The sequence below is a fragment of the Xenopus laevis genome, chromosome 6S (assembly GCF_017654675.1).
Source record: "Xenopus laevis strain J_2021 chromosome 6S, Xenopus_laevis_v10.1, whole genome shotgun sequence".
Taxonomy (NCBI): domain Eukaryota; kingdom Metazoa; phylum Chordata; class Amphibia; order Anura; family Pipidae; genus Xenopus; species Xenopus laevis.
The window spans coordinates 13,904,449-13,930,069 of NC_054382.1; the positions used below are offsets into that span (position 1 = coordinate 13,904,449).

A 25,621-nucleotide genomic window follows, 5' to 3' on the forward strand; every position below is an offset into this window, starting at 1 on the left:
ATGTTTCCTTCCATTTGCTTCAGAAAGCAACAATCTCATGCTAAATACATTTGGAAGCACATGTGGTGCAAATGTATGCACTATTCCTGGCAGGGATACATTTATTTTCTGGGCATAACCCAAATTAGAAATCCAATTTCATTTTGTCACCCTGGTGTGAGCTTTTGAATGAGTCCCAGCTGGCAAGATCCATGGACAAATATAACGTGGTGCTAAACCCTAGCACAATGTGATACCGGGTCTTATTTTCAATCATTTTAGGAAAAGATAATAGGACTTAGAATTGGGTGCTTGCAGCAATGAAAATAGAGCAGAATTACAAGTTAGGCTGAATCTGTTTTTGAAAGGAAAGTAGAACCAGGGTATAAGTAGAGCCTATGTTCTCAAGCAGACAGGACAGTATGAGAAGGAGACTTTTTCTTTCTGTGTAGTTTGCTTTATATAAAGACAAGCGGGTTGCTATATTGCCTGTGAGATGTGTTCCCTAAATAACCTGTTTTTTTATCAGTAGCTTTTTATATGGCCCTAATAGACCATGGCCAGTTATTTAGCTACACTTGCGTATGTCATAGATGCTTTTTTTGTTTTTAGTAAAGTAAACTGTAACTTACAGTATATGTCAATGTGTTCAAATATAAGTTCTCACAAAGAAGCTAGTGTTGATAGGACAAGATGATTCTCTCTCTGCTGTATTGGAGTGAAATAAACTGTAGCCAGATAACTGTCAGATAGGGGCCTGGCAGATATTCTTGATTTGCTGTTCCTTTTCAAACAGGGAACAGTTTAGGACTGGGACACCAGGGACCCACCCAAAAACAATAGACCATGGGCCCACCCAAAAACTTTAGACCAGGGGTCCACTTTCAGTACTATTATTCTTCCTCTCGTCACTCAGCCTCTGTTCTCCTAGTCTCTTTTCTTTACATGCTATAATCTGTTATTCCATCTATTTAGCCTCTAGAAATAGAGAATTGCCATGAAGTAGGCCAAATGTTTAGCAGCGTGAGGGTCCAATCATACCTTTGCCCACTGGGAATTTTCCTGGTATCCCAGTGGGCCAGTCGGACACTGACAAGGAACATTTATCAACACTGGGCAAATTTGCCCATGGGCAGTTACCTATAGCAACCAATCAGTGATTAGCTTTTTAAAGCCAGCTGCAAGTAGAACAATGAATGCAGCAATCTGATTGGTTGCCATGGGTTACTGCCCATGGGCAAATTTGTCCAGTGTTGATAAATGACCCCCACAGTGTTTAACTGTTGCAACACTATACACTTATATTTTAATTTCTTTATAATAATAGGAGAGGTGACTATATCATTATTTTATCTTTGCTTTATTTTCCCTTATCTTCTATGAAGGTGTTCTTGATCCTGCCTACACTTTCCTCCATAAAATGCTGCTGAACCCCTTGTTTACAATCTTTTATATTCATTCCCATAGAGTTCCTGCAGTCGCTGTAATCCTCTTACAGCAGAAGTTTTGTGGTTCACAATGTTTGAATTCAAATCTTTCTCCAACATTGGGGCAAATTTACTAAAGTACGAAGTGGCCGTCGCTAGGGAAAGTTCGCTATGAAATGCTCGCGCTGACGAATTAACGCTAGTGAAACTACGACAGCGTTCAGCTACAGAGACGCAACTTTGCATTTTAGTGAATTAGCGCAGTGGTAATGAACTTATGCCTGGCGAAGTGTGGCAGATCCTTCGATGGCGAAAACTCACCTTTTAGTGAATTTGCCCCATTGTGTTTCATGTCCTCGCTGAGATTCTTGCAAGGATGCCAAGGAAACTGGGATAATTTGCCTAATGGGGAATTGGCATTTACTTCCTATGCACTTATTCCCATTGTCACCAATCAGATACAAGCTTTCTTTTTTCTGCAGCACACCTAGGAAATTCATTGATTTCTATTGGCTATTGGCCTGTGTGAAGCTATGCCTATGCTATTGTGGAACCTGCCTAATGGAAACTGGCACAGATTTGGCCATCCTCATGAGTGCTAATGATATGTTTTTTCTTTTAGCCACCAGAGGACCTTCGTGCTGGAAGTCATGGGAAGACACTGTGGGTAGGTAAAATGTTGGGTTTGTTGGAAGGGGAATACACTGAATTAATGCCTCCTCTGATACATCCTCTGCCTCTATTCCTGTGTAGGTACCTCGCCCTGGTCAGTGCCTTAGCTTGTGGGGCAGACTGGGTGTTTATCCCTGAATACCCACCGGAGGAGGGATGGGAAGACACAATGTGCAACAAACTGTCTGAGGTACAGTGGCTTGTGTTCATTTGGGATATCCAACGTGTGGCCCTTTCAGCTGTTACTGCATTAAAGTAACTTGTTTAGGGGTGTTTGGGCCACAAGGTGGTTGTTCGTGGTCTAAAATCAAACCGTTATTTGTCTACCGCCCAATTTATTGGATTAGGGAACACTGCCTTATGTCTAGGGTATAAATGTGTTACCTTTATTGGCTAACTAATATAATCATAGCAAGCTTTCAGAACATTTTAGTTCCTTAGTTCCATTTTAGTAATAAAATGTTCTGAAAGCTTGCTATGATTATACAGGTATGGGACCTGTTATCCAGAATGCTCGGGACCTGGTGCTCGGATAACGCATGGAATGGGTCTTCATGCCTTAAGTCTACTAGAAATTCATTTAAACATTAAATAAACCCAATAGGCTGGTTTTTCCTCCAATAAGGATTACTTATATTTTAGTTGGGATCAAGTACAAGCTACTGTTTTATTATTGCAGAGAAAAAGGAAATCATTTTTTAAAATTTGGATTATTTGGTTAAAATGGAGTCTATGGGAGACAGCCATTCTGTTATTCGGAGCTTTCTGGATATCGGGTTTCCGGATAAGGGATCCTATACCTGTATTAGTTAGCCAATAAAGGTATCACCTTTATACCACTTTTGTTATTTTTTTTATTTCAAAAGGGTTGCCCTGTAACATTTTTACTGGCTAACACGGTACAGCATACTTTACCTGCCTTATGCCTGGTAATGGTGAGATTTTGGGTAAATATTTGTTTGCTGTTTTAGATACCCCTAGAACTGTAGCAGAGTGACTTATATATGTGCCTAATAAAATCTCTATAGAAACATCCATCCTGTATAAATATCTAATAATCAGGTTTGTTATTTATTGGTTGAGCTATTGCAGAACTTACTAATGTGTTCTAACCAAGATGTCCGATAAAACTGACTAGGCATACAGTTTGAATATTGGAAGCTATTTTTTATTTTGTGTACTCTTTTACGCATAGATATGCGTTTCTTGTTTCAGACATTTTATTTTAAAATATCATTTTCTGCTTTCTCCTTAGAATCGTGCAAGGAAGAAAAGGCTCAATATCATCATTGTATCAGAAGGGGCTATCGACTGCCATAATAAGCCAATCACATCAGACTTGGTTAAGGATGTAAGTAACACGCTGTCAATCCCTTGCACCCTTCCACATTTATTAAATGCGGAATTCGGACTCTCCTGACAGAAACGGGGGAATAGTGGAGTTCTAGAAGCTGAAGAATCCAGGAGCTTTTAGATCTCTCCGAATATAGATGGCAGATAACCTGCCCATAGCAATAAGGCACTTTAAGGGTGGTGGCTAGGGATGGGCGAATTTGACCCGTTTCGTTTCGCCAAAAGGTTGCCGACGGCCATTAAAGTCTATGGACGTCAAAAAAACTTTTGTCGCGCAGCGAAGTTTTTTTTGCCAACACTTGGGTAACACTTGCAGCTTACATGACCTTGGTAGTTGATATAATTGATACTTGTGGGGAAGGGAATTAAAATAGTGTTTTTGTTCTTTCTAGCTGGTCATGAAACGCCTGGGATTTGACACTCGTGTTACAATATTGGGCCATGTCCAAAGAGGTGGAACCCCGTCAGCCTTCGACAGAATTCTGGTAAGTGTTCCAGTGGAAACTGGAGATTATGCCATTTAATTTGTTTAAGTATTAAGTATTGATCCTGTTTTAAAGAGTAAAGAGCACTATACAAGCTTTTTGTACATTGAGAAGTTTCTTGTGTCTTACTTTGGGGGACACAGCAATAGACGGCATTGCTCCCACCACCTATAGGTAAAATGCTTGCAATACACAGCTAAGATTACTGACTATAGCAGAAGACAGCATCCACAGCTCATCAAGGTCCTCACATAACAGGATTTTCCAGTCTCCCCAGTCATTTGTGACTGAGCCCCACTCACATATCGATACAGGTGGCCATAGTTTCATCCCCATATAATAACAGTGAATAAGCTGCCAATTTAAGTCAAGACTGCCAAGTTGTTAGCCAGTATTGGCTGTTGGCATAACAAACTACTCCATTGTATAGGTATATACAAGGGCATATACAGAATATTGGTATGTCTCGTTAAAGGAGAAGGAAAGCTACTGAAGCAGTTTATTGCCAATAGATTAGCCACAATAGTGAAAGCTATAACACTATATTTATTCTGCAGGATGTTTACCATACCTGAGTTAACAGCTCTAGAAGCTCTCTCTGTTTGTTTAGGATAGCAGCTGCCATATTAGCTTGTTGTGACATCACTTCCTGCTTTATGGTTGCCATAGACATTGTCAAATGAGCGGATCTCCACATTGATATGCCCACATTGAAGTGGGCGATATCGGCTGATCCGATCGTGTGCCCTAGGCCCCAATGGGAGCATAATGCATCCGTTACGTCGGTTGGAACGGGGGGGGGGGCGCATACACGCACAGATCCGACAGGATTTGTTAACCTGCCCGATAGAGATCAGTCGGGAAAGCCCGTCACATGGCCCCACACAGGAGCCAATAAGCTGCCGACTCGGTCTGTCGGCAGCTTTTATCGGCCTGTGTATGGAGGACATAAGTCTCTGCCTGCTCACTCATAGCTCTGAGCTCATATTACAGCAGGAAGGGGAGGAGGGAGGGAGAGAGGAGCAAACTGAGCATGCTCAAGCCCAAGCCCTGGAGGTTTATGCTGAAAACAGGAAGTCTGATACAGAAGCCCATGTGTACACAATAGAAGGAAAGAAATGCTGTGTTTCTATTGACAGAGGACTCAGAGCAGCATTACTTTGAAGGCTTACTGGTGTATTTATATAGACCTTTCTGATAAAGCTTACTTATTTTTTAGCCTTTCCTTCTCCTTTAATATAGTATAGATGAATTATTTTTTTCTCATCTCAGGCAAGTCGAATGGGAGTGGACTGTGTCTTGGCCCTGCTTGAAGCTACGCCAGAAACGCCAGCCTGTGTTGTGTCTTTATGTGGAAACCAAGCTGTGCGCCTGCCCCTTATGGAATGTGTTCAGATGGTAAGCTGCTGATCTCCTGTAAAGCTCTGCTGCCTAGACCAGAAAGTTGTGGGATACAAAGGCAGGCAGTGTTCAGCTTCAAGACTTGGCAAGCAATGCCAATCCCTACTGAGCCAGGGACTTTCTGTAATATTTATTTACTGTAATATTCCATGCACACATTGTCCTCTCATCCCACTGAAGGGTAATTACATCTACTGAAAGGATAGCATTATCATGTAATTGTCTCCTTTTTATAAGCCCAGCAATTTTTATATTTTAAGTAGGGATGCACCGAATCCAGGATTCAGTTCACTTCTGCCCGGCTGAACCGAATCCTAATTTGCATATGCAAATTAGGGGTGGGGAGGGAAATTGTCACTTTGTGACTTTGTCACAAAACAAGGAAGTAAAAAATATTTCCCCTTCCCACCCCTAATTTGCATATGCAAATTAGGGTTCGGATTTGGTTTGGTATTCGGCCAAATCTTTCACAAAGGATTCGTGGGTTTGGGCGAATCGAAAATAGTGGATTTGATGCATCCCTAATTTTAAGTAGCGGATTTGCTTCACGGTTTTCCATTTCCATGGAATAGGATATAAGCAGAAACAGGGGGAGTACTTTTATAGCCATTCAAGCACAGGATACACAGTAGATAACAGATAAGTACTACTATAGTTTATATAAACAAGCTGCTGTGTAGCCAGGGGGGCAGCCATTGAAGCACAAGATACACAGTAGATAACAGATAAATACTACTATAGTTTATATGAACAAGCTGCTGTGTAGCCATGGGACAGTCATTCAAGCACAGAATACACAGTAGATAACAGATAAGTACTACTATAGTTTATATAAACAAGCTGCTGTGTAGCCACTGGGGCAGCCATTCAAGCACAGGATACACAGTAGATAACAGATAAGTACTACTATAGTTTATATAAACAAGCTGCTGTGTAGCCATGGGGGCAGTCATTCAAGCACAGGACACACAGTAGATAACAGAGAAGTACTACTATAGTTTATATAACCAATCTTCTGTGTAGCCATGGGGTCAGTCATTCAAGCACAGGACACACAGTAGATAACAGAGAAGTTCTGAAGAATCCCATTGTATACGACAGAGCTTATCTGTTATCTGCTGTGTATCCTGTGCCTTTTCTTCTTTTTCAGCTTTGAATGGCTGCCCCCATGGCTACACAGCAGCTTGTTTATATAAACTATAGTAGTACTTATCTGTTATCTACTGTGTATCCTGTGCTTGAATGGCTGCCCCCATGGCTACACAGCAGCTTGTTTATATAAACTATAATAGTACTTATCTGTTATCTACTGTGTATCCTGTGCTTGAATGGCTGCCCCCATGGCTACACAGCAGCTTGTTTATATAAACTATAGTTGTGTTTCTGAAGCAGACACACCAGTTCTGCCAGTGCAGCACAACAGTACAATATATTTTCCTTACTTGAGGACACTTTAATTTTTAGGTGTTACTGTTCCGTTAATCCTTTATCACTACAGCTAAAAGCAGGGGCGATCCGTGGGCTGCTGCCGCCTGAGGCAGCAACCCCGGTGCCGCCCCCCACTCTCCCGCTCCGCGCTTAAAAGTTTAGTGTAAGAGCGGATCAAAAGGGGCGGTATTGCTAGTGCAATGAGTGCGTACTGCTCTTTCTGCACTAGCAGAGCTGAATTTCCGGTTTTAAATTGCCGCCCCTTGTAACTGCCCGTTCACTGCCGCCCGAGGCAGGGTGCTCACCTTGCCTCATGGCAGGAACGGCCCTGGCTAAAAGGGCCCTTTTATATGTGCAATTCCCTTGTTTCATAGTAACATACAATCTAGCCTTCACAGCGAAGGAGACAAGAGGTGGCTGTGGGGACAAAGGGTTAATGATAGTGTTTACAGTAAATGGATAGGTATATTCAGCACATCAAAATATTCTGTGAATATGTAGTGCTACTGTCACCAGTCTTTTCTAAATATTTGTGCAAGTCGCTCCTTTGTTTATCATGATTGTATTTTGGGAATAGAAGAGTACAAGCTTGCCAGCTACAATCTCTGTGTTAAACCACTTAGTCCAATGCAATAAAGAGGCTGACAAAACATCTGACAATAGATCATTTGTACATGCCAAACCTTCCTGCAGACTTTGGCCTGACAGTATTTTTTTCCCATAACTTTAGCTTTAGTTTTAGTATGACGTTCAGGCAGAATGTTCACCAAACATTATCTGTTCATTTAAGACCCAGGAAGTTCAGAAGGCCATGGATGAAAGAAGATTTGACGATGCTGTACGTTTACGAGGAAGGTATGTTTTATATGTGCATATGTGTGGATATATGTAAAACAGTTTATCTGTTATGCGTTCTGCTTTGTGTTCATCTGGCATTTCCCAATATAGTGAATAATGGGAGGGTATACAAGCAGTTCTTGGGTGATGATGTCATAGTAGCCATTATGTTTGGTTGGGGGTTAAGCCGATGCAGGTCAGCTTGGGTAGAGGGTAAACATTTTCGATTGGGGTGCTTATCTAACAATTACAACCATGCAAGCAATGCTTTTTGTCATAAGTGTTGTATAGTAGGCTCACCAGGGTTTGGAAGAAAAGCTGCTGGCTGCTGCAGAGGTAGAAGTATAGAGTATAACAGTGCTTTATTAGCAGGTTCATGCAGCCATTACACAACAGTAACTTCCAACTCTATCACTCTTAAGCAGTATATAAAGTACTATGTATACACAGTATAACTCTTGTGCACAGTGACACCTACATGCCCTTTGTATAAACACCACAATAGGGTTCTACAGTATCTAGTCTCAAGCCATTCAGCCTGTCTCCATTTCAGACTGTCCGCTTTATTTATAAACACTGGGCAATTTTGCACCTGAGCAATATCCCATAGCAACCAATCAGACTTTTTTTCAGCCAGCTGCAGGTTGAACAATAAAATCAAAAATTACCATTGGTTACTACTATGTTTGTCCAATGTTTACCCTGTGAATGTACCGTGGTTATATACACGAATGCCAAATGTGCAGAGGGTAAAGGTTATTCTTGTTGGAAACATAAATAAAAACACGCCTTCCAACCAGGAATGTTTATAAAAGGAGAATGCAAGTCTTCGTACACTTGGGGGTGCCAAATGTCAGGCAACCGCAAGTAATTGTATTTACTTACCTGAAACCCCGGGCCGGTGCTCCTATCAGCAGAAAACTGACCGGCCCGGGGTTATACCAATGAGCACCATGGAGCGATCTTCTTCCCGCTTCTTCTTTCTTCAAATTTCCTAGGGCAGACGCATGTGCAGTAGAAGAAAATAGGCAAATTTTTAGTTAAAGTTTGGCTTTTCACCCTATTGCGCATGCGCAGCCGCAAGAAGAAAGAAAAGTCGAAAGAGGATTGATTTGTGGTGCTCACTGGAATAATCCCAGGCCGGTGCAGTTTTCTGCTGATAGGAGCACAGGCCCGGGGGTTTCAGGTAAATAAATACAATCACTTGGGGGTGCCTAACATTTGGCGCCCCCAAGTGTACGAAGCCTTTCCTTCTCCTTTAAGGCAAGGAAGTTTGTTAATATTTAAATAGTGCTGTAGTGACCTGAGTATCTCAAGTAAATGGCATGAGACTGAATACCATATTATTCACTGGCCTTTCTACTTTGTGTAGAGTAAAATAATCATAACTGAGATTATCCATATTTATCAAGTAGCTAAATATATTGGTCCCACAGCCAGACAAATTATGGTTTTCAAGTATGGGACCTCTTATTCAGAATGCTCAGGACCTGGAGTTTTACAGATAACGGCTCTTTCTTTAATTTGGATCTACTACTATGTTACTATGTAACATTAAATAAACCTAACAGGCTGGTTTTGCCTCCAATAAGGGGTGGTTCAACTTTCAGCATGTTATAGAATGGCAAATTCTAAGCAGCTTTTCAACTGGCCTTCATTATTTATTTCAACGGCACATTGAATAGGTTTTTGTGCATAGCTCAATACTGATGAAATGATTATAGCGAAATAGTAATATTCACTTAAATCCTGTTTCAGGAGCTTTGAAAACAACCTCAACACTTACAAGCTGCTCTCCCATAAGAAAAATGTATCCGAGCTTCCGAAGGTAAGATGGGCTGTGCCTGTTTTGATTGTGGTGTATACTGTATTGCCTATATAAGTAATAAGCACCTTAAATCCTTAAAGGGATACTGTCATGGGGAAAAAAAATGAATCAGTTAATAGTGCTGCTCCAGCAGAATTCTGCACTGAAATCCATTTCTCAAAAGAGCAAACAGATTTTTTTATATTCAATTTTGAAATCTGACATGGGGCTAGACATATTGTCAGTTTCCCAGCTGCCCCAAGTTATGTGAGCAGCACTATTTACAGCAGTGATCCCCAACCAGTAGCTCGTGAGCAACATGTTGCTCTCCAACCCCTTGGATGTTGCTCCCAGTGGCCTCAAAGCAGGAGCTTATTTTTGAATTCCAGGCTTGGAGGCAAGTTTTGTTTGTATAAAAACCAGGTGCACTGCCAAACAGAGCCTCAATGTAGGTTGACTATCCACATAGGGGCTACTAAATGGCCAATCACAGCCTTTATTTGGCACCCCAAGAATAATTTCCATGCTAGTGTTGCTCTCCAACTCCTTTTACTTCTGAATGTTGCTCACGAGTTCAAAAGATTGGGGATCCCTGATTTACAGATTCATTTGGGAAATTGTTTTTTTTCCCATGACAGTATCCCTTTAATCTGCAAGTGAAAGGGGCTGATGCAGTAATCACAGAGGAAGGTGTTTCTATATAGCTTCTTTATAGGCAGGAGCTGAGATGTTGTTGATGAAAAGATTTCATAAAATATAAACATAGCCAGACCTGAGGAGGGCCACGTGTAGTCTCCTGAGTTTCCAGTTAAATGACTCTATGGCAGGCCAGTGATGCAGAAAAGCAACTCAAATGCATTTTATTAAGGCAAACATCTCTTCCTGACTCTGCTGTACATTTGCTTATTAAATCTGCATTAACAGGCAGGCTATTTAGCATCGTCAGGGAAACCTAATCACTTACACTGCTTAGCTTAATCCTAAGTAAATGCCATTCATTTCATAAACCAGATAATGAATTACCTGGCAGCAGTTTTTGGAAATGTATTTTTCAGTTTCTGACTTATTGTGGATTGATTCACAATGTGATATATATGTGTTTTGACTATTTATACAATTCCTTTAATTAATTATACCCACAAACGCACAAACGTATCATGATCAGTTTCGCCTATATAAAGGCAAAAAGACACATTTATTTTTTGCAGGTTTTGTATTTATGTATATTGGATATCATATAGTGTAAGCAGTGTGGGCTTCTCCCTGGAATTGTCAGCTGGATGCAGAATAATGGGACAAACATATCATGCAGTGATCATTTAAAGTGAGGGAAGCTCTGCTTTAAGAAATAACCAGATTTACCCTTACTGAGTATTTTAGGCTAGAATAGGGATTACCCTTACTCCTCTATGATTTATTTGCACCATTCATACTTGCTTGTGCGAAACACTAGGCAATGGATTATTTATTCTAAAAGAGTCTAAAAGATAAGAAAAGGTGTAAAAAAAAAAAAATACACACATTCAACACACTGACACAGAGTTAAGGTGGCCATACACGGGCAGATTAAAGCTGCCAATATCAGTCCTTTAGAATGATTTGGCAGCTTATCTGCCCGTGTGTAGGGGCTTCCAATGGGTCGCCCGATCAATATCTGGTTGAATTAAACCGATATCGCCCTGTCTTCTATGGGCATATCGGGTTAAGATCTGCTCATATTGCAACCTCGCCAAATGAGTAGATGGCCACAGGGGCGTAACTACAGAGGAAGCAGACCCTGCTGCTGCAGGGGGGCCCAAGAGGCATAGGGGGCCCCATAAGGCTCTAATTAGGAATTTTAATATATATTGTTAATACAGGGCAACCACTGGATATTTTGGGAGCCCTAAAATTATTTTGCTGTGGGGCCCAGTAACATCTAGTTACGCCACTGGATGGCCACCTTTAGGCTTTCCAAAAGTGGACCTCAAAGTTGGTTCCTGGATACCTGGAATATCTTAAAAGAAAACTTTGTTTCCTTCATTCTTGCTCCCACATTATGAGCAGTTTCCATCTTTACAAAGCTGGTATTTGGTGATAATACTGTTTGGAGGTGAGCATTTCATGAACCTGACTGCTACTGACAGTGGCACAGAATCTGATAACACTACATTATTGTGCATGGCAAATGCCATTGCAACAACAACACATTTTCAGGGCATTTTTAAATGCCGTCAGTGTATCTATTTCGCAGGTAATAGAAACTGTTCTTTGCACATATAATAGAAACTTTGTTCTTTGGATTATGGGTTATGTATTGACTTTCTAACACAAGTAACTCTACTGATTTTCTTATCTTTCTGCCAGGATAACGCCCCGTGTAGTGTACGTAATCTGTTGCACATCGCTTAACCTCAGCCAAAAGGCATAACCTAACATGCTTTTCTTTTGCATGATGTATATCATGGCTATATTACCTGGGCTTACACTCACACTTCTTACGCATGTACTACATTAACTTAAATGTGTAAACTTACTGAACCCTAACCCCTAGCACAAATCTCCTTTTAGTTCTACGTATCAGAAATAAACAGTCCATTTCATGAGGGAATCTTTCTTCCACATTAGAAAAGATGATACAATTGATTATAAAGATAATGTAAGATCATAAAAGTGATCTGTTTTAATCCCTTCTGCTGCTTGAATAGTTCAGTAGATTGCTTTAGTTTATTATTATTAAAAGCAAATTATTGCTATTGTATTTGTAAGGTTGTCCTGCACATGTTTAATGCCGTTGTAATTGGCTAGAATGACTATTTGGAATCATATACCCAATGAATAAAAGGTGGCTGGCTATTGGTAGAGCTGTATTCATGATGGGCAGACCAGGGGAGGTGTGGCCTTTCCTGCCCCATGTGCCCCTTGACAGTAAGGACAAGGCTGTTTTGTTCCCTCCGGCATTGCACTCTGCACCGGACCCCTGGCACAAGTGCTTATTAAATGAGTACAAAGGGGTACAACTTTGCACCCCCTTATTGTTATAGCACTTGCATCTGGGGAGAGCTGGCAGTGTTTGCTTTGAAATAGACTGGTGGGTGAGGGGAGGGAGGGGGGTCCATGTGGGTAGGGTTTTTTACTTTAGGGTTAAATTCTCCTTTAAAGTCTCCTTACCATGTGTGTAATGTGGTCTTTCATAGGAGAATTGAATGTTCATGAATAAGAAAATATACCCCATTTCAAGTACCAGAAATATAGGACTGAAATAGAAATGTGCATGGAATATTTCTTCACTGAATGTTTGCATTTATTCATATATGTGGCAGCTGACATATACAATCATTGGATATATACTTTCTTGTCCAAATGGCTTCTGTAGGCTGTGTATGGGTTTGCGTAGAGAATTTTGTGGAGATTTTTTTATCAATCCAGAAAAATATTATGGATATGAGGGGAACTTCTGAAAACAAGTAAATCTATTGTGCCTGAAAAGGTCTCCATAGCAACAAAGCAGACTTTGTGGAGTTGACCTATCAGAGCTCATGAAGACTGATTTCTATTGGATGCTGGCTATAGCCACCAGCGCTGGCTTCCTTAAACCAAGGAAGTGATGTCATTGGAGGAAGGAAGTGTGGGGAGAAGCTGAAGGAAGTGTGGGGATAAGCCGTTTCTGTGTTTAGTCTGAAGCAAAAGTTCACTTAAGCCGAGGAAGTGATGTCATTGGAGGAAGGAATTTCTGTGTTTAGTCTGAAGCACCGATATCCCTTACCTTTATACCACTACATGATCCCATACAGTTACTAAGCGCTGCTCACATTAAGGCACATTAACCTGCTAGCACTGCTTCAACTAATTCTGTGTATTAACCTGCTCATTTTCTCTGTTCTCGTACAGCGTAGGATGAATGCTTTTCTTGATGATACCTTTAAATAGTTTCCCATTCAGAGAGATGAAAGGGTAAACCATGAAAGCACAGTGACCCCTGGTTAAAGTAAAACACATAGGGGCAAATTCACTAACCTGCGGAGTTGCGCTAGCGCAGGCTTTGCCGCACTTCGCCAGACGAAGTTTCGACAGGGCGCCGCCAATTCACTAAAATCCGAAGTTGCGCTCAGGGAGGCGAATGGTAGCGAAGTTGCACTAGCATTAATTCGTCAAGCAAAGCGAAATTACGCTAGCAATGCCTAATTTGCATACGGTGCCAAGTTAAAGTACAATGGACATATGTGTAGCAGCAAATACATTACACTACACAAGCCTGGGAAACCTTCATTAAATAAAATAGAGTTGTTATTTTGCCCTATACATGTGCCCACTGTATAGTTTAGGTGCCATATGTTAGGAAATGTAGGGGGGAAGGAGGGTGCCCCCAAAAAAATTTACAATCTTTTTCAGCCTATCATCCTTAAAAAAGGAAAAGACGCCAGCGTTTTTTTGGAACTTAGAAAAAATTTTAACTTTCTTTGAAGCAATCCCTATCTACTCTATTGCACTTCGCCTGGTCTGAGGTGGCGAAGGCAAGTCTGGCGCAAGAGGTAACGTTCAGTAAAATGTGCAAGTTAGTGAATTAGCATAGTTACGTCGTCCCTTGGCCATAGCGTAACTACGCCGGCGTAAGGGTGAGAAGTAGCGCTAGAGTAGGTGCACTTCGCTAGCGAATTTATGCCAGCGCCGTTAGTAAATAGGTGAAGTAATGAAATGACGTCAAGGTGGCGAATTTGAGCTAGCGTCAGCGGATTCGCGCTTTAGTGAATTTGCACCATAGTTGTTCAATTTGGCCTCTGTTGGTAAATGATAGGGATGCACCGAATCCACTTTTCACTAAAGATTCGGCCAAACTGAATCCAAATCCTAATTTGCATATGCAAATTAGGGGTGGGAAGGAGAAAACATTTTTTACTTCCTTGTTTTGTGACAAAAAGTCATGCAATTTTCCTCCCCACCCCTAATTTGCATACGCAAATTAGGATTTGGTTCAACCAGGCAGAAGAATTCGGCAGAATCCGAATCCTGCTGAAAAAGGCAGAATCCCGAACCGAATTCTGGATTCAGCAGCTGATGTGACACAGGTTAGACATCACTTATCTGTATAGGAAAAGTCAAGCAGTAGCTGAACTACCGCACCCCTAGAAACCAATCTTGCTCTTTCCTCAGCCTCTCCTGAAGTAAATCTGCCTAGTGCTGGTCGGAGGGGTCAGCACTTCTCCCAATATACTGCAACAAAATACCAAGCACCCTGCACGTTTAATTGAGTCAATCGATGTAACGTTTCGGGGGCGGGCCCCTTTCGTCAGACATGCAGAATCACACGTGACCAGTGATATAAATTTGCATACTCATTATTTCACCCTTAAACTATTTAATAAGGGAACACAAGGCCGCAATATTCAATATGCTGTCTTGAAAAAAACTCTTGATGAACCTTAAAAATACAAAAATCCTCTTGTGAATAGTCCATAATTGTGAATATAGTCCATTGTAGTGAATTCTCACTGAGATCAGTCCTAAAGTGGCACGTAAGTCCTTATGAATAACAATATCCAACACCGAAAAGCATAAACCACATAGGGAACAATATAAATACTACCTTACCCTACCTGAAAGCTGTCCCTGGATAGTATGAAGTCCAATGAAAAATCTATAAAGAGAAACAATAAACATGATAATGAACTACAGCACCCATCATCCTCAGCGGCTCCCAAGATTTTTTTAGTTCAGCCAAAAACAAAGGGTGCACTTTGGATTTGACATTCCTGACTGTCTCAATTGCCGTGCTTATGTTTAACTTTTAGCTTAATATTATTTATTTGGATTTCTTTTATTTTGCAGTATGACTTTAATAAACAAATAGCCCTTGGATCTTATATTAAACTAATTGCCTTTTACTTTACAGAGCAATTTCAATGTGGCTGTTTTGAATGTGGGGGCGCCCGCTGCGGGCATGAACGCTGCAGTCAGATCTGCCGTGAGAGTAGGAATAACAGAGGGCCATAAAATGTTCGCCGTCAACGATGGTTTTGAAGGATTCGCCAAGGGGCAGGTTGGTATCTTTATAATGATGTTTCATTTGTTTGTGTTATGACCTTTTAGGGATATTGATAATATAACAAAAATGTACAGTGTTGCTTAACAAGGGATTATCTGCTACATTAACATAATATATCCTATGGAATGCAAACACAGAATCAGCATTTAAGTTTCCATCATTTTACCTTCCTAATGCTAAAAAAGGAAAGTGTTTTAAAAGAACAATATAGTGTCCTGTTGCCCTGCACTGGCAAAACTGGTGTGTTTGCTTCAGAAACAAGCTGCTGTGTAGCCATGGGGGCAGCCATTCAAGCACAGGATACACAGTAGATAACAGATAAGTACTACTATAGTTTATATAAACAAGCTGCTGTGTAGCCATGGGGCCAGCCATTCAAGCACAGGATACACAGTAGATAACAGATAAGTACTACTATAGTTTATATAAACAAGCTGCAGTGTAGCCATGGGGGCAGCCATTCAAGCACAGGATACACAGTAGATAACAGATAAGTACTACTATAGATTATATAAACAAGTTGCTGTGTAGCCATGGGGGCAGCCATTCAAGCACAGGATACACAGTAGATAACAGATAAGTACTACTATAGTTTATAAAAACAGGCTGCTGTGTAGCCATGGGGGCAGCCATTCAAGCACAGGATACACAGTAGATAACAGATAAGTACCACTATAGTTTATATAAACAAGCCGCTGTGTAGCCATGGGGGCAGCCATTCAAGCACAGGATACACAGTAGATAACAGATTAGTACTACTATAGTTTATATAAACAAGCTGCTGTGTAGCCATGGGGGCAGCCATTCAAGCACAGGATACACAGTAGATAACAGATAATTACTACTAAAGTTTATATAAACAAGCTGTTGTGTAGCCATGGGGGCAGCCATTCAAGCACAGGATACACAGTAGATAACAGATAAGTACTACTATAGTTTATATAAACAAGCTGCTGTGTAGCCATGGGGGCAGTCATTCAAGCACGGGATACACAGTAGATAACAGATAAGTACCACTATAGTTTATATAAACAAGCTGCTGTGTAGCCATGGGGGCAATCATTCAAGCACAGGATACACAGTAGATAACAGATAAGTACCACTATAGTTTATATAAATAAGCTGCTGTGTAGCCATGGGGGCAGCCATTCAAGCACAGGATACACAGTAGATAACAGATTAGTACTACTATAGTTTATAGTAAACAAGCTGCTGTGTAGCCATGGGGGCAGCCATTCAAGCACAGGATACACAGTAGATAACAGATAATTACTACTAAAGTTTATATAAACAAGCTGTTGTGTAGCCATGGGGGCAGCCATTCAAGCACAGGATACACAGTAGATAACAGATTAGTACTACTATAGTTTATATAAACAAGCTGCTGTGTAGCCATGGGGGCAGCCATTCAAGCACAGGATACACAGTAGATAACAGATAATTACTACTAAAGTTTATATAAACAAGCTGTTGTGTAGCCATGGGGGCAGCCATTCAAGCACAGGATACACAGTAGATAACAGATAATTACTACTAAAGTTTATATAAACAAGCTGTTGTGTAGCCATGGGGGCAGCCATTCAAGCTCAGGATACACAGTAGATAACAGATAAGTACTACTATAGTTTATATAAACAAGCTGCTGTGTAGCCATTGGGGCAGCCATTCAATCACAGGATTCACAGTAGATAACAGATAAATACTACTATAGTTTATATAAACAAGCTGCTATGTAGCCATGGGGCAGCCATTCAAGCTCAGGATAAACAGTAGGTAACAGATAAGTACAACTATAGTTTATATAAACAAGCTGTTGTGTAGCCATGGGGGCAGCCATTCCAGCACAGGATAGGAAATAGATCACAGATAAATTCTGAGGAATAACATTGTATACTACAGAGCTTACCTGTTATCTGTTAAGTATTGTGTGCCTTTTCTCCTTTTTCAGCTTTGAATGGCTGCCCCCATGGTTACACAGCAGCATGTTTATATATACTATTGTAGAATTTCTGTTGTAAATACACTAGTTGTAGTAGGGTTGAGCATACAAGTACATTATTTTTTGTATTACTTTAATACACCGTCATTTATTTGTGTTACTGTTCCTTTTATACGGAAATAATTTAAAGTCGAAGCATTGCTTAAAAATATGTATTATAGAGCTCTTCCAATTCAATTCAAAGCACATATAATATTAGGAATAATTTGTAGCCTTCAAAAGCACTTGCAATTACATGTTACACTGCACCTAGTTATGATTGTATTCATAGTGCAGAGTATCACCCAACAATTTCACTTTTATTTCTGTTGATTGATTGTTTTCACTCTTCATTTTCATAGATTAAAGAGATAAAATGGGGAGATGTTGGAGGCTATACAGGTCAAGGTGGATCTCTTCTGGGAACAAAGAGGTATCATTTGGAAGATATATTACATATTTAGTACCATTTATTAGGTTGTATTGTCTTTTTTATAATAGATGTTCATAACACCGATAATAAGTGTGAGGCAAAATATAAATATATATTAAAAAAAGGCCTGCAATGTTGAATCATGAACTAATGGTTAAAAAGGATTCCATGCATGATAAATAGTAACTGCAATACTTTTCAGTATACTCAAAAAGAAACCTGGAATTCACCATTGGTATAGGAAATATTTGTACAGTTAGCACCCTGTTTGCACGTGTTTTAGCCACAGAAACTGCAGACAAGGAATAAGGAAACCACAAGAGAAGAATGTTGGTATCAAGACAATAGTTACCCAGAGACACAAAAAAATTACTTTGTTGACTGATTTATTCTGTTTGTGAGCTGATGTTTACTGCTGGGCTGCCATTAAGTAACTGTGGTGGGTAAAATAAATACAAAGCCTGCACATCTGAGCTGTGGAATTTCCTACAATGTGTTGAGTTTAAAGACCTTCTAAACATTGTCTACTGCTTAATTGTGTTTTGTGTAAGGAAATAGCTACGCTGGTATCGATTTGTGGTGTCTCTGTACAGGCTATGATGACATTTTGGAGACTTTACCTGCTAATTCTGCCCCAATGGCATTAGCCTGTACTTAAGCCATCTTAAAGGAATAGTTCAGTGTGAAAATAAAAACTGGGTAAATGGATAGGCTGTGCAAAATAAAAAATGTTTCTAATATAGTTAGTTAGCCAAAAATGTAATGTATAAAGGCTGGAGTGACTGGATGTCTAATAAAACAGCCAGAATCCAACTTCCTGCTTTTCAGCTCTCTAACTCTGAGTTAGTCAGTGACTTGAAGGGGGGCCACATGGGACATAACTGTTCAGTGAGTTTGTAATTGATCCTCAGCATTCAGCTCAGATTCAAAAGCAACAGGTATGACCCATGTGGCCCCCCCTCAAGTCTCTGATTGGTTATTGCCTGGTAGCCAGGGTAACCAGTCAGTGTTCTGACTGACTTGTTATAAATCAATTCACTCCAGCCTTTATACATTACATTTTTGGCTAACTAACTATATTAGATACATGTTTTATTTTGCACAGCCTATCTATTTACCCAGTTTTTATTTTTACACTGAACAATTCCTTTAAGGGGTTATAACATTAATGGAGGGCTATGGTGTTTACTGTATGTTATGAGAAGATACCAGTTCATTGAAAAAGACAGCAGTTGGGAAAAAAACGTTAAAAGAGGAAGAGGATTCCAGCAACAACATGGATAGACTAATTTACAAAAATCATGAACATGTCATTGAGAAGCCTGAAGAGACAAACAGAAGATGGGATATTCTGAAATAGATATCACCCAATCTCCATGGGAGACTCTGGAACAGGCTGCAGAATAGATTCCTTCTCCTTCAGCTCTGAAAGCTAAAGAAGATTTTCTTGAAAAATGTATCAAAATCCTGTTGTAAACACCTGCAAACCTGTAATATTCTAAGGATGAGAAAAGCTGGGCACAGGCCAAATCCTCTTTGACCAATACACATTTATATTGTTGTGTTGTAGTGTTACTAATATTTTGTCTCCATTAATGTATTTACAGGTATTGGACCTATTATCCAGAATGCTCGGGACCTTGGGTTTTCTGGATAACGGATCTTTCAGTAATTTGGATCTTCATACATTAAGTCTACTAGAAAATCATGTAAACATTAATTATAAACCCAATAGGCTGTTTTGCTTCCAATAAGGATTAATTATATCTTAGTTGGGATCAAGTACAAGGTACTGTTTTATTATTACAGAGAAATAGGAAATCATTTTGGATAAAGTGGAGTCTATGGGAGACTATGTCATTCGGAGCATTCTGGATAATGGGTTGCCATGTAACAGATCCCTTACCTGTAAATATTACAAAATAGTGCTGTTTTTACAAGCTTGTATGTTAGCTGTAAATCACCTCCAATGTTATTAACCTTTAATCATATTACTGTTACATTCATGCTTCAGGACCCTTCCTGCTAAATACTTTGACCAAATTGCAGAGCAACTCCGAACACATAAAATTAACGCTCTACTTGTCATTGGTGGATTCGAGGTATGTGTCTATTTATGGAATATTTTCTTCTCCCTCTGCTATTCACGATACCAGGGATCTTGATCCTTCCCTGCTTTAGGGCAGAGACACGCGCTCAGATTTGGGGAGATTTAGTCGTCCGGCGATTAATTGCCTCTTCGACTAATCTCCCCGAACTGCCATCCTGTCGGCGAGAATGTGAATCACTGGCGGGATGGCACTCGCAACTTCGGAAAACGAAGCGATCCGAGTGCCATCGGGCCTGCAATTTACATTCTAGCTGACGGGAAGGCAGTTCAGGGATAATAGTCGCCCAAAGAAGAGGAGATTTGTCGATGTGCGACTAAATCTCCCCGAATCTGAACGTGTGTCTGTGCCCTTAACCTTATGTGGATTTAACTATTTCACATTGAAATATACTAATAGATTAATTAGAATCTAAAGAATTTACTCTTGTTAAACATTTGTCTTGAATGTGAACATCCAACTCCGTTCATTCCATCCCTTTTTCACTTGCCCCCTCTTCTTAGAGTTTCTCAACAGCAGTTCCCAAGTCCCTTTATTAAAGGCTTTTATTTGCTATGCAGTTATATCTATTAACTATAGCTCAAGCTCCTCAAAAAAAATGTATTGTGTGATTTTTGGGTATCAGTGACCCAGCGTCATACTTACTTTTCTCGATAGACAAGATTTAGAGATCAAGTGTGTCTCATATGTCTAACATGAGCAATTTAAAACAGTTCTTTTTTTTTTTTGGAACTTATGAATTGAGTTTTAAAGGTGACAATTACATTTTCTGTTTAGTTACATGCCATTCCAAGCGTGTACGTTGTATAATGTCTGTTATGTTATATAACATGTCTCTTGTCTCTTTCAGTCTTTGTCAATGATGTGTGTAGTGGTTCCTTATCTAGTTTATCTGTGTGCTGTGGTAGCATTGGCCGTCCCCATGGCTTCCATAGAGACCATACAATTTTTATTTTTTGTATTCCCCGCAACGAATTGTGTCTTCTTTTTTCCTCCCCACACTGTGCCCGCCCATCGCAGGCCTACTTGGGACTGCTGGAAATGGTTGAGGGCCGAGGGAAATATGATGAGTTCTGTATCCCTATGGTCATGGTTCCCGCTACTGTCTCCAACAATGTGCCCGGCTCAGATTTCAGCATTGGTGCAGATACAGCTCTGAACACTATAACTGATGTAAGTCCAATCAGATAAGTTTCAGTGCACTTATTCACCTAAAGATCTTCTACAGTCTTCGTACGGCAACTGCTGCTTCATTTAACTGGACAAAGAGATTCTACTGGCTAACTGTATCTTACACTGGCCTAAATAAAAACAGTTATCTTATCAGTATGAACTTATTTAAAACTATCATAATACAGGTATGGGACCCGTAATCCGGAAACCCGTTATCCAGAAAGCTCCGAATTACAGAAAGGCTGTCTCCCATAGACTCCATTTTTTCTCCATAACATTAAACAATACCTTGCAGTTGTTCCCAACTAAGATATAATTAACCCTTATTGGAAGCAAAACCAGCCTATTGGGTTTATTTAATGTTTACACGATTTTCTAGTAGACGTAAGGTATGATGATCCGAATTACAGATAGATCCGTTATCTGGAAACCCCTAGGTCCCGAGCATTCTGGATAATAGGTCCAATACCTGTACAAGACTTTAAAATATATAAAATGTTCCTGTTGATTTAAACTGGGGATGCACCGAATCCACTATTTTGGATTCGGCCGAACCCCCAAAACCTTCGTGAAAGATTCGGCCGAAAACCTAATCCCAATTTGCATATGCAAATTAGGGGTGTGAAGGGGAAAATATTTTTTTACTTCCTTGTTTTGTGACAAAAAGTCATGTGATTTCCCTCCCAGCCCCTAATTTGCATTGGAGGATTTGGCCGAATCCTGCTGAACAATCCTGGATTCGGTGCATCCCTAATTTGAACTGTAAATAATTAAAATATATTATACAAAGTTTAGTAAGTCTTGCAAGGATTAAAATTTTGGAATTTTTTTTACGTCATTGTGAAACAAAATGGCCACTGCCCTTCCCAGTTAGACATAGAAATATTTGTCCTGGTAAAATGAAAGAAGCAGTTGTGTAGAGTAAGTATTGAATGCTGCATGCCGCTTTTCTAACTTTTCAGCACTTTCTGTTTCTGCTCGCTCACTGCTTGCTCGTAGACGCTCAGTGTATATAAATAGCACTAACATTTAGAAGACCGTAGACACTAGAATTCTGCCGAATTTTTAGGCTTTGCTAGTTTTAGTTTGTTTTGGTTGCTGCATCACGTCAAAGCTTTAAAGGCCGTCAGATGTGTATGGACGTGTTATTATTCTCAGAACAGCTACCGAAGACGATGCCATTTCAGGTATTTGTGGGGGAGATTTATTTAATGATTCTTAAAATATAAATTCTGTTTTAAGCAAGTTACATGAAAATGAAAGGAGTGGAAATAAAGGAATGTATTTCCACTAAGATAAAAGGCATGAATTGTTGGGATTAGGCCTTATGGGGACACATTAAATCCAGGATTCAGTTTTGTATTCACCCAAATCCTACCACTTTTTGCAGGATTCTGATTTGGTTCAGTCAAACCAATTAAAATCACGAGACTTTAAAGCTATGGGCAGTTGAATTCATCATTTTTGTTTGGTTTTCTCCGATCTGAATATGCAAAATGTAAAAATGATGAACTCATTGCATCCATAGTCCTTATGGCAAAGATGCAGTAGACGTGACCCTACAAGAGAATATCTCTGCATAGTTTATCACACTGCAGTGTAAATTAATGTGTAGAACCAAGATGAGTTGTACTATCTTGTGTAATTGAGATCAACATCTTCCTTATCCTACAGCTTGTGGGATACAGATTACATCTCATGCTAAAACTATAATGTATTCTTGTTATTGAACGGTCTGACTTCTATTAATAAACAAAGGCCATACAATGGGTAAAACTAACACAACAGACCCGTTATGTAGGAAAGCAATTAATATACTTACATCAAATGTCTTATAGGCCAAACATAACCCTTCTGCTTTTCTTTATTTTGATGCTTTATCTTTCTTTTCTGTATGAGTAGCACTAACTATATCCAAATACTATAATTATGGTATTTGGATAAAAACATCAATATTGAAGTAGACCCATCATCCTTGAGTAATATATAGGGGCTACCTCAGCCACCCTGTTTCTAGTTTTCAGTGGCAGAGGGAATGTTGTGCAACATCTAGATCTTCTTAGCCAATGGGTGACAATGGACAGACAAGAGACAGAGTAAATTGTTCCTCAGATTATTAGGAGGTTTAAACATTACAGGTGACATTTTACACCTCATATCAGCACCATAGGTGCAACCTGCGACTGTAAATGCAGCCAGTTTACATTGATCATCAATGAAGCATAAAAGTGATTTTGTTTGTGGGGATGACCTAATCCTTTTATTAGGGTTTGTATGTGTTGAGCCCCTTAGATCCAATTGATCTGCTGCCTATTGAACTTGTGCAGCAATCTACAGCAGCTCATTTGAATCAAAGGACTCCATCACAAACAAGTCCAATGATTTAATATCTTTTGCAAGCCTCGGTTTACCCTAATCTGTTAGAATAGAAGTCCACGTTTCTCCATTGGTGTTATCTGTCAAGTAGTTTGTAATCACTCACCTATGAAAGGCAGATATTAATCCAATATGGGCATCAAAGCGATGGACCAGGTTCAGGCCAACAAGTAGACTACATGGGGGCATTGCAGATTATTTTAAGTTCTTGTTTTTTAATGTACGGTTGCATCAATGAACGGTTATGATGCTTGCTCACATTGAGACATACATGTAGATTGCAAACCCCCTATGGTGACAATTTAAAAACAATTGTAATTTTTTCTGTAAATATATACCATTAGCTTGCTTAGCCAGTGCACCGGCCATAATTGCACAAATAGAAAGGGGTGACTGATAAATAAGTTACCAAATTTACCCGCTATGCCCTGCTAAAGGGATGACAAATAGAAGAGAATTCTTGTTGTAGAACTGTAGCATGGATTCCTTAATACACAGAGAGATCCGCTCTTTTGGCCATGTTGCCAATTGAGCAGATCTCTCCCCGATATGGCCACCTTGAGGTGGGCAATATCGGACTGAGACGATCAGATTATAATGCAAGAGTACAGGCAGTCGGATCGCAAGACCGCATCAACAGACAAATGTGGTCCAAGATCCGACTGGATTTTAGCCCTGCCCGATCGACATCTGGCCAACTTTTGGCCAGATATCAATCAAGAAAGCCGTCGGAGGGCCATTACACAGGCCAATAAGCTGTCAGCAGCTTTTATCAGCCCGTGTATGGCCACCTTTAGATGTGCGGCAGTTCCTTGAAGTCTGCCCAATAGTTGGTTGCTCAAGTAGAGAAGTATAGTACTAGAGTACAAGAAGTAGAGCAAGCTTTGCCCCAGTAATTCTCCTGTGACTCTACTGTGTGGAATCCAATTATCCAACCCGCAGCTCTCCATAGCTTTAGTATATGTCTGATTCTTTAGTTGCCCTTTATGCGCCCATGACATCTATTTCCCCAAGCTTTTTTTTTTTTTTAAATGGAGCAGTTTTGTATATTCTTTTACCCACTAGCGTACAATACTAATATCAAAGATACTTACATTTTAAACACAAGTATAAAATTAAGTGGCTTTTGAATGCAAACCTGCTTCCTTCTATACTAACGCTGTTTTCCAACCTCTGCAATCTTTTTACTCTGCGCGAGTCTTTCCTTGCACTTCCTGCTTCCTCTTTGCATTGGGACTCTACCAAACACGCTTCAGAAATGAAATGCGCCAATGCAAGCCAGTGCACTTTTTATTTTGCTTATTATTATTATTTTTTTTTTTTATAACGTGGGCATGGAATTTTTGCCCATAGTCAGCTAAACATCATTTGGTATTTTTAATGAGCCATGAACCGACCGCTCGGTTGGAAAAAAAATTGCCCCAGTTTCTGCCAGTGGGACGCTAAGCCTCCCATCACACAGAAGGAGCCACTAGCACTGTACTTGAGTGCACAACCAAATGCTGATGATGTTTATGCTGCTGCTTCAGGCATTTGAAAGTATGGTGCAGCTAGTCGAGGCACGTGGCACCTATGAGGAATTTTGCATCCCTATGTGTATTTTGCCAGCTACCATTAGCAACAATGTACCAGGCACTGATTTAAGTCTTGGCGCTGACACTGCTCTCAATGCTATTATGGAGGTAAGAGAAAGACTTCTTGTTCTGTAGTAAATTTCACATTGTCATCCCATGATGAACCCAACTACTGAAACTGTGACACACGTACACAATAATACCTACTGATGCTGTCATTGGCTGATAAGATTTTCAAGATTGTCCAATCAAAATCTGTTTGCAGTCAAATTGCTTTTATCTAATCAAAAACATAATGTAGGGCAGTGATCCCCAACCAGTAGCTCATAAGCATCATGTTGCTCTCCAATCCCTTGGATGTTGCTCCCAGTGGCCTCAAAGCAGGTCCTTATTTTTGAATTCCAGGCTTGGAGGCGAGTTTTGATTTTATAAAAACCAGGTGCACTGTCAAACAAAGCTTCAATGTAGGTTGACAATCCACATAGGGGCTACCAAATGGCCAATCACAGCACTTATTTGGTACCCCAAGAAAATTTTTCATGCTAGTGTTGCTCCCCAACTACTTTTA

The 25,621-nt window shown here is 40.0% G+C and overlaps 1 protein-coding gene across 5 annotated transcripts in view; it reads left to right on the forward strand.

Moving 5' to 3' along the window:
* pfkp.S (phosphofructokinase, platelet S homeolog) overlaps nt 1–25,621 on the forward strand; it is a 61,384-nt gene that overhangs the window by 24,618 nt on the left and 11,145 nt on the right. For 2 of the 5 annotated variants that reach the window (XM_018268527.2, XM_018268529.2), the window contains exons 6-16: nt 2,029–2,073; nt 2,160–2,268; nt 3,334–3,429; nt 3,824–3,916; nt 5,189–5,314; nt 7,536–7,600; nt 9,341–9,410; nt 15,259–15,405; nt 17,752–17,822; nt 19,837–19,924; nt 25,009–25,161. In XM_018268527.2, coding sequence (XP_018124016.1) covers nt 2,029–2,073; nt 2,160–2,268; nt 3,334–3,429; nt 3,824–3,916; nt 5,189–5,314; nt 7,536–7,600; nt 9,341–9,410; nt 15,259–15,405; nt 17,752–17,822; nt 19,837–19,924; nt 25,009–25,161 — 1,063 coding nt within the window. 5 annotated transcript variants of the gene reach the window in all.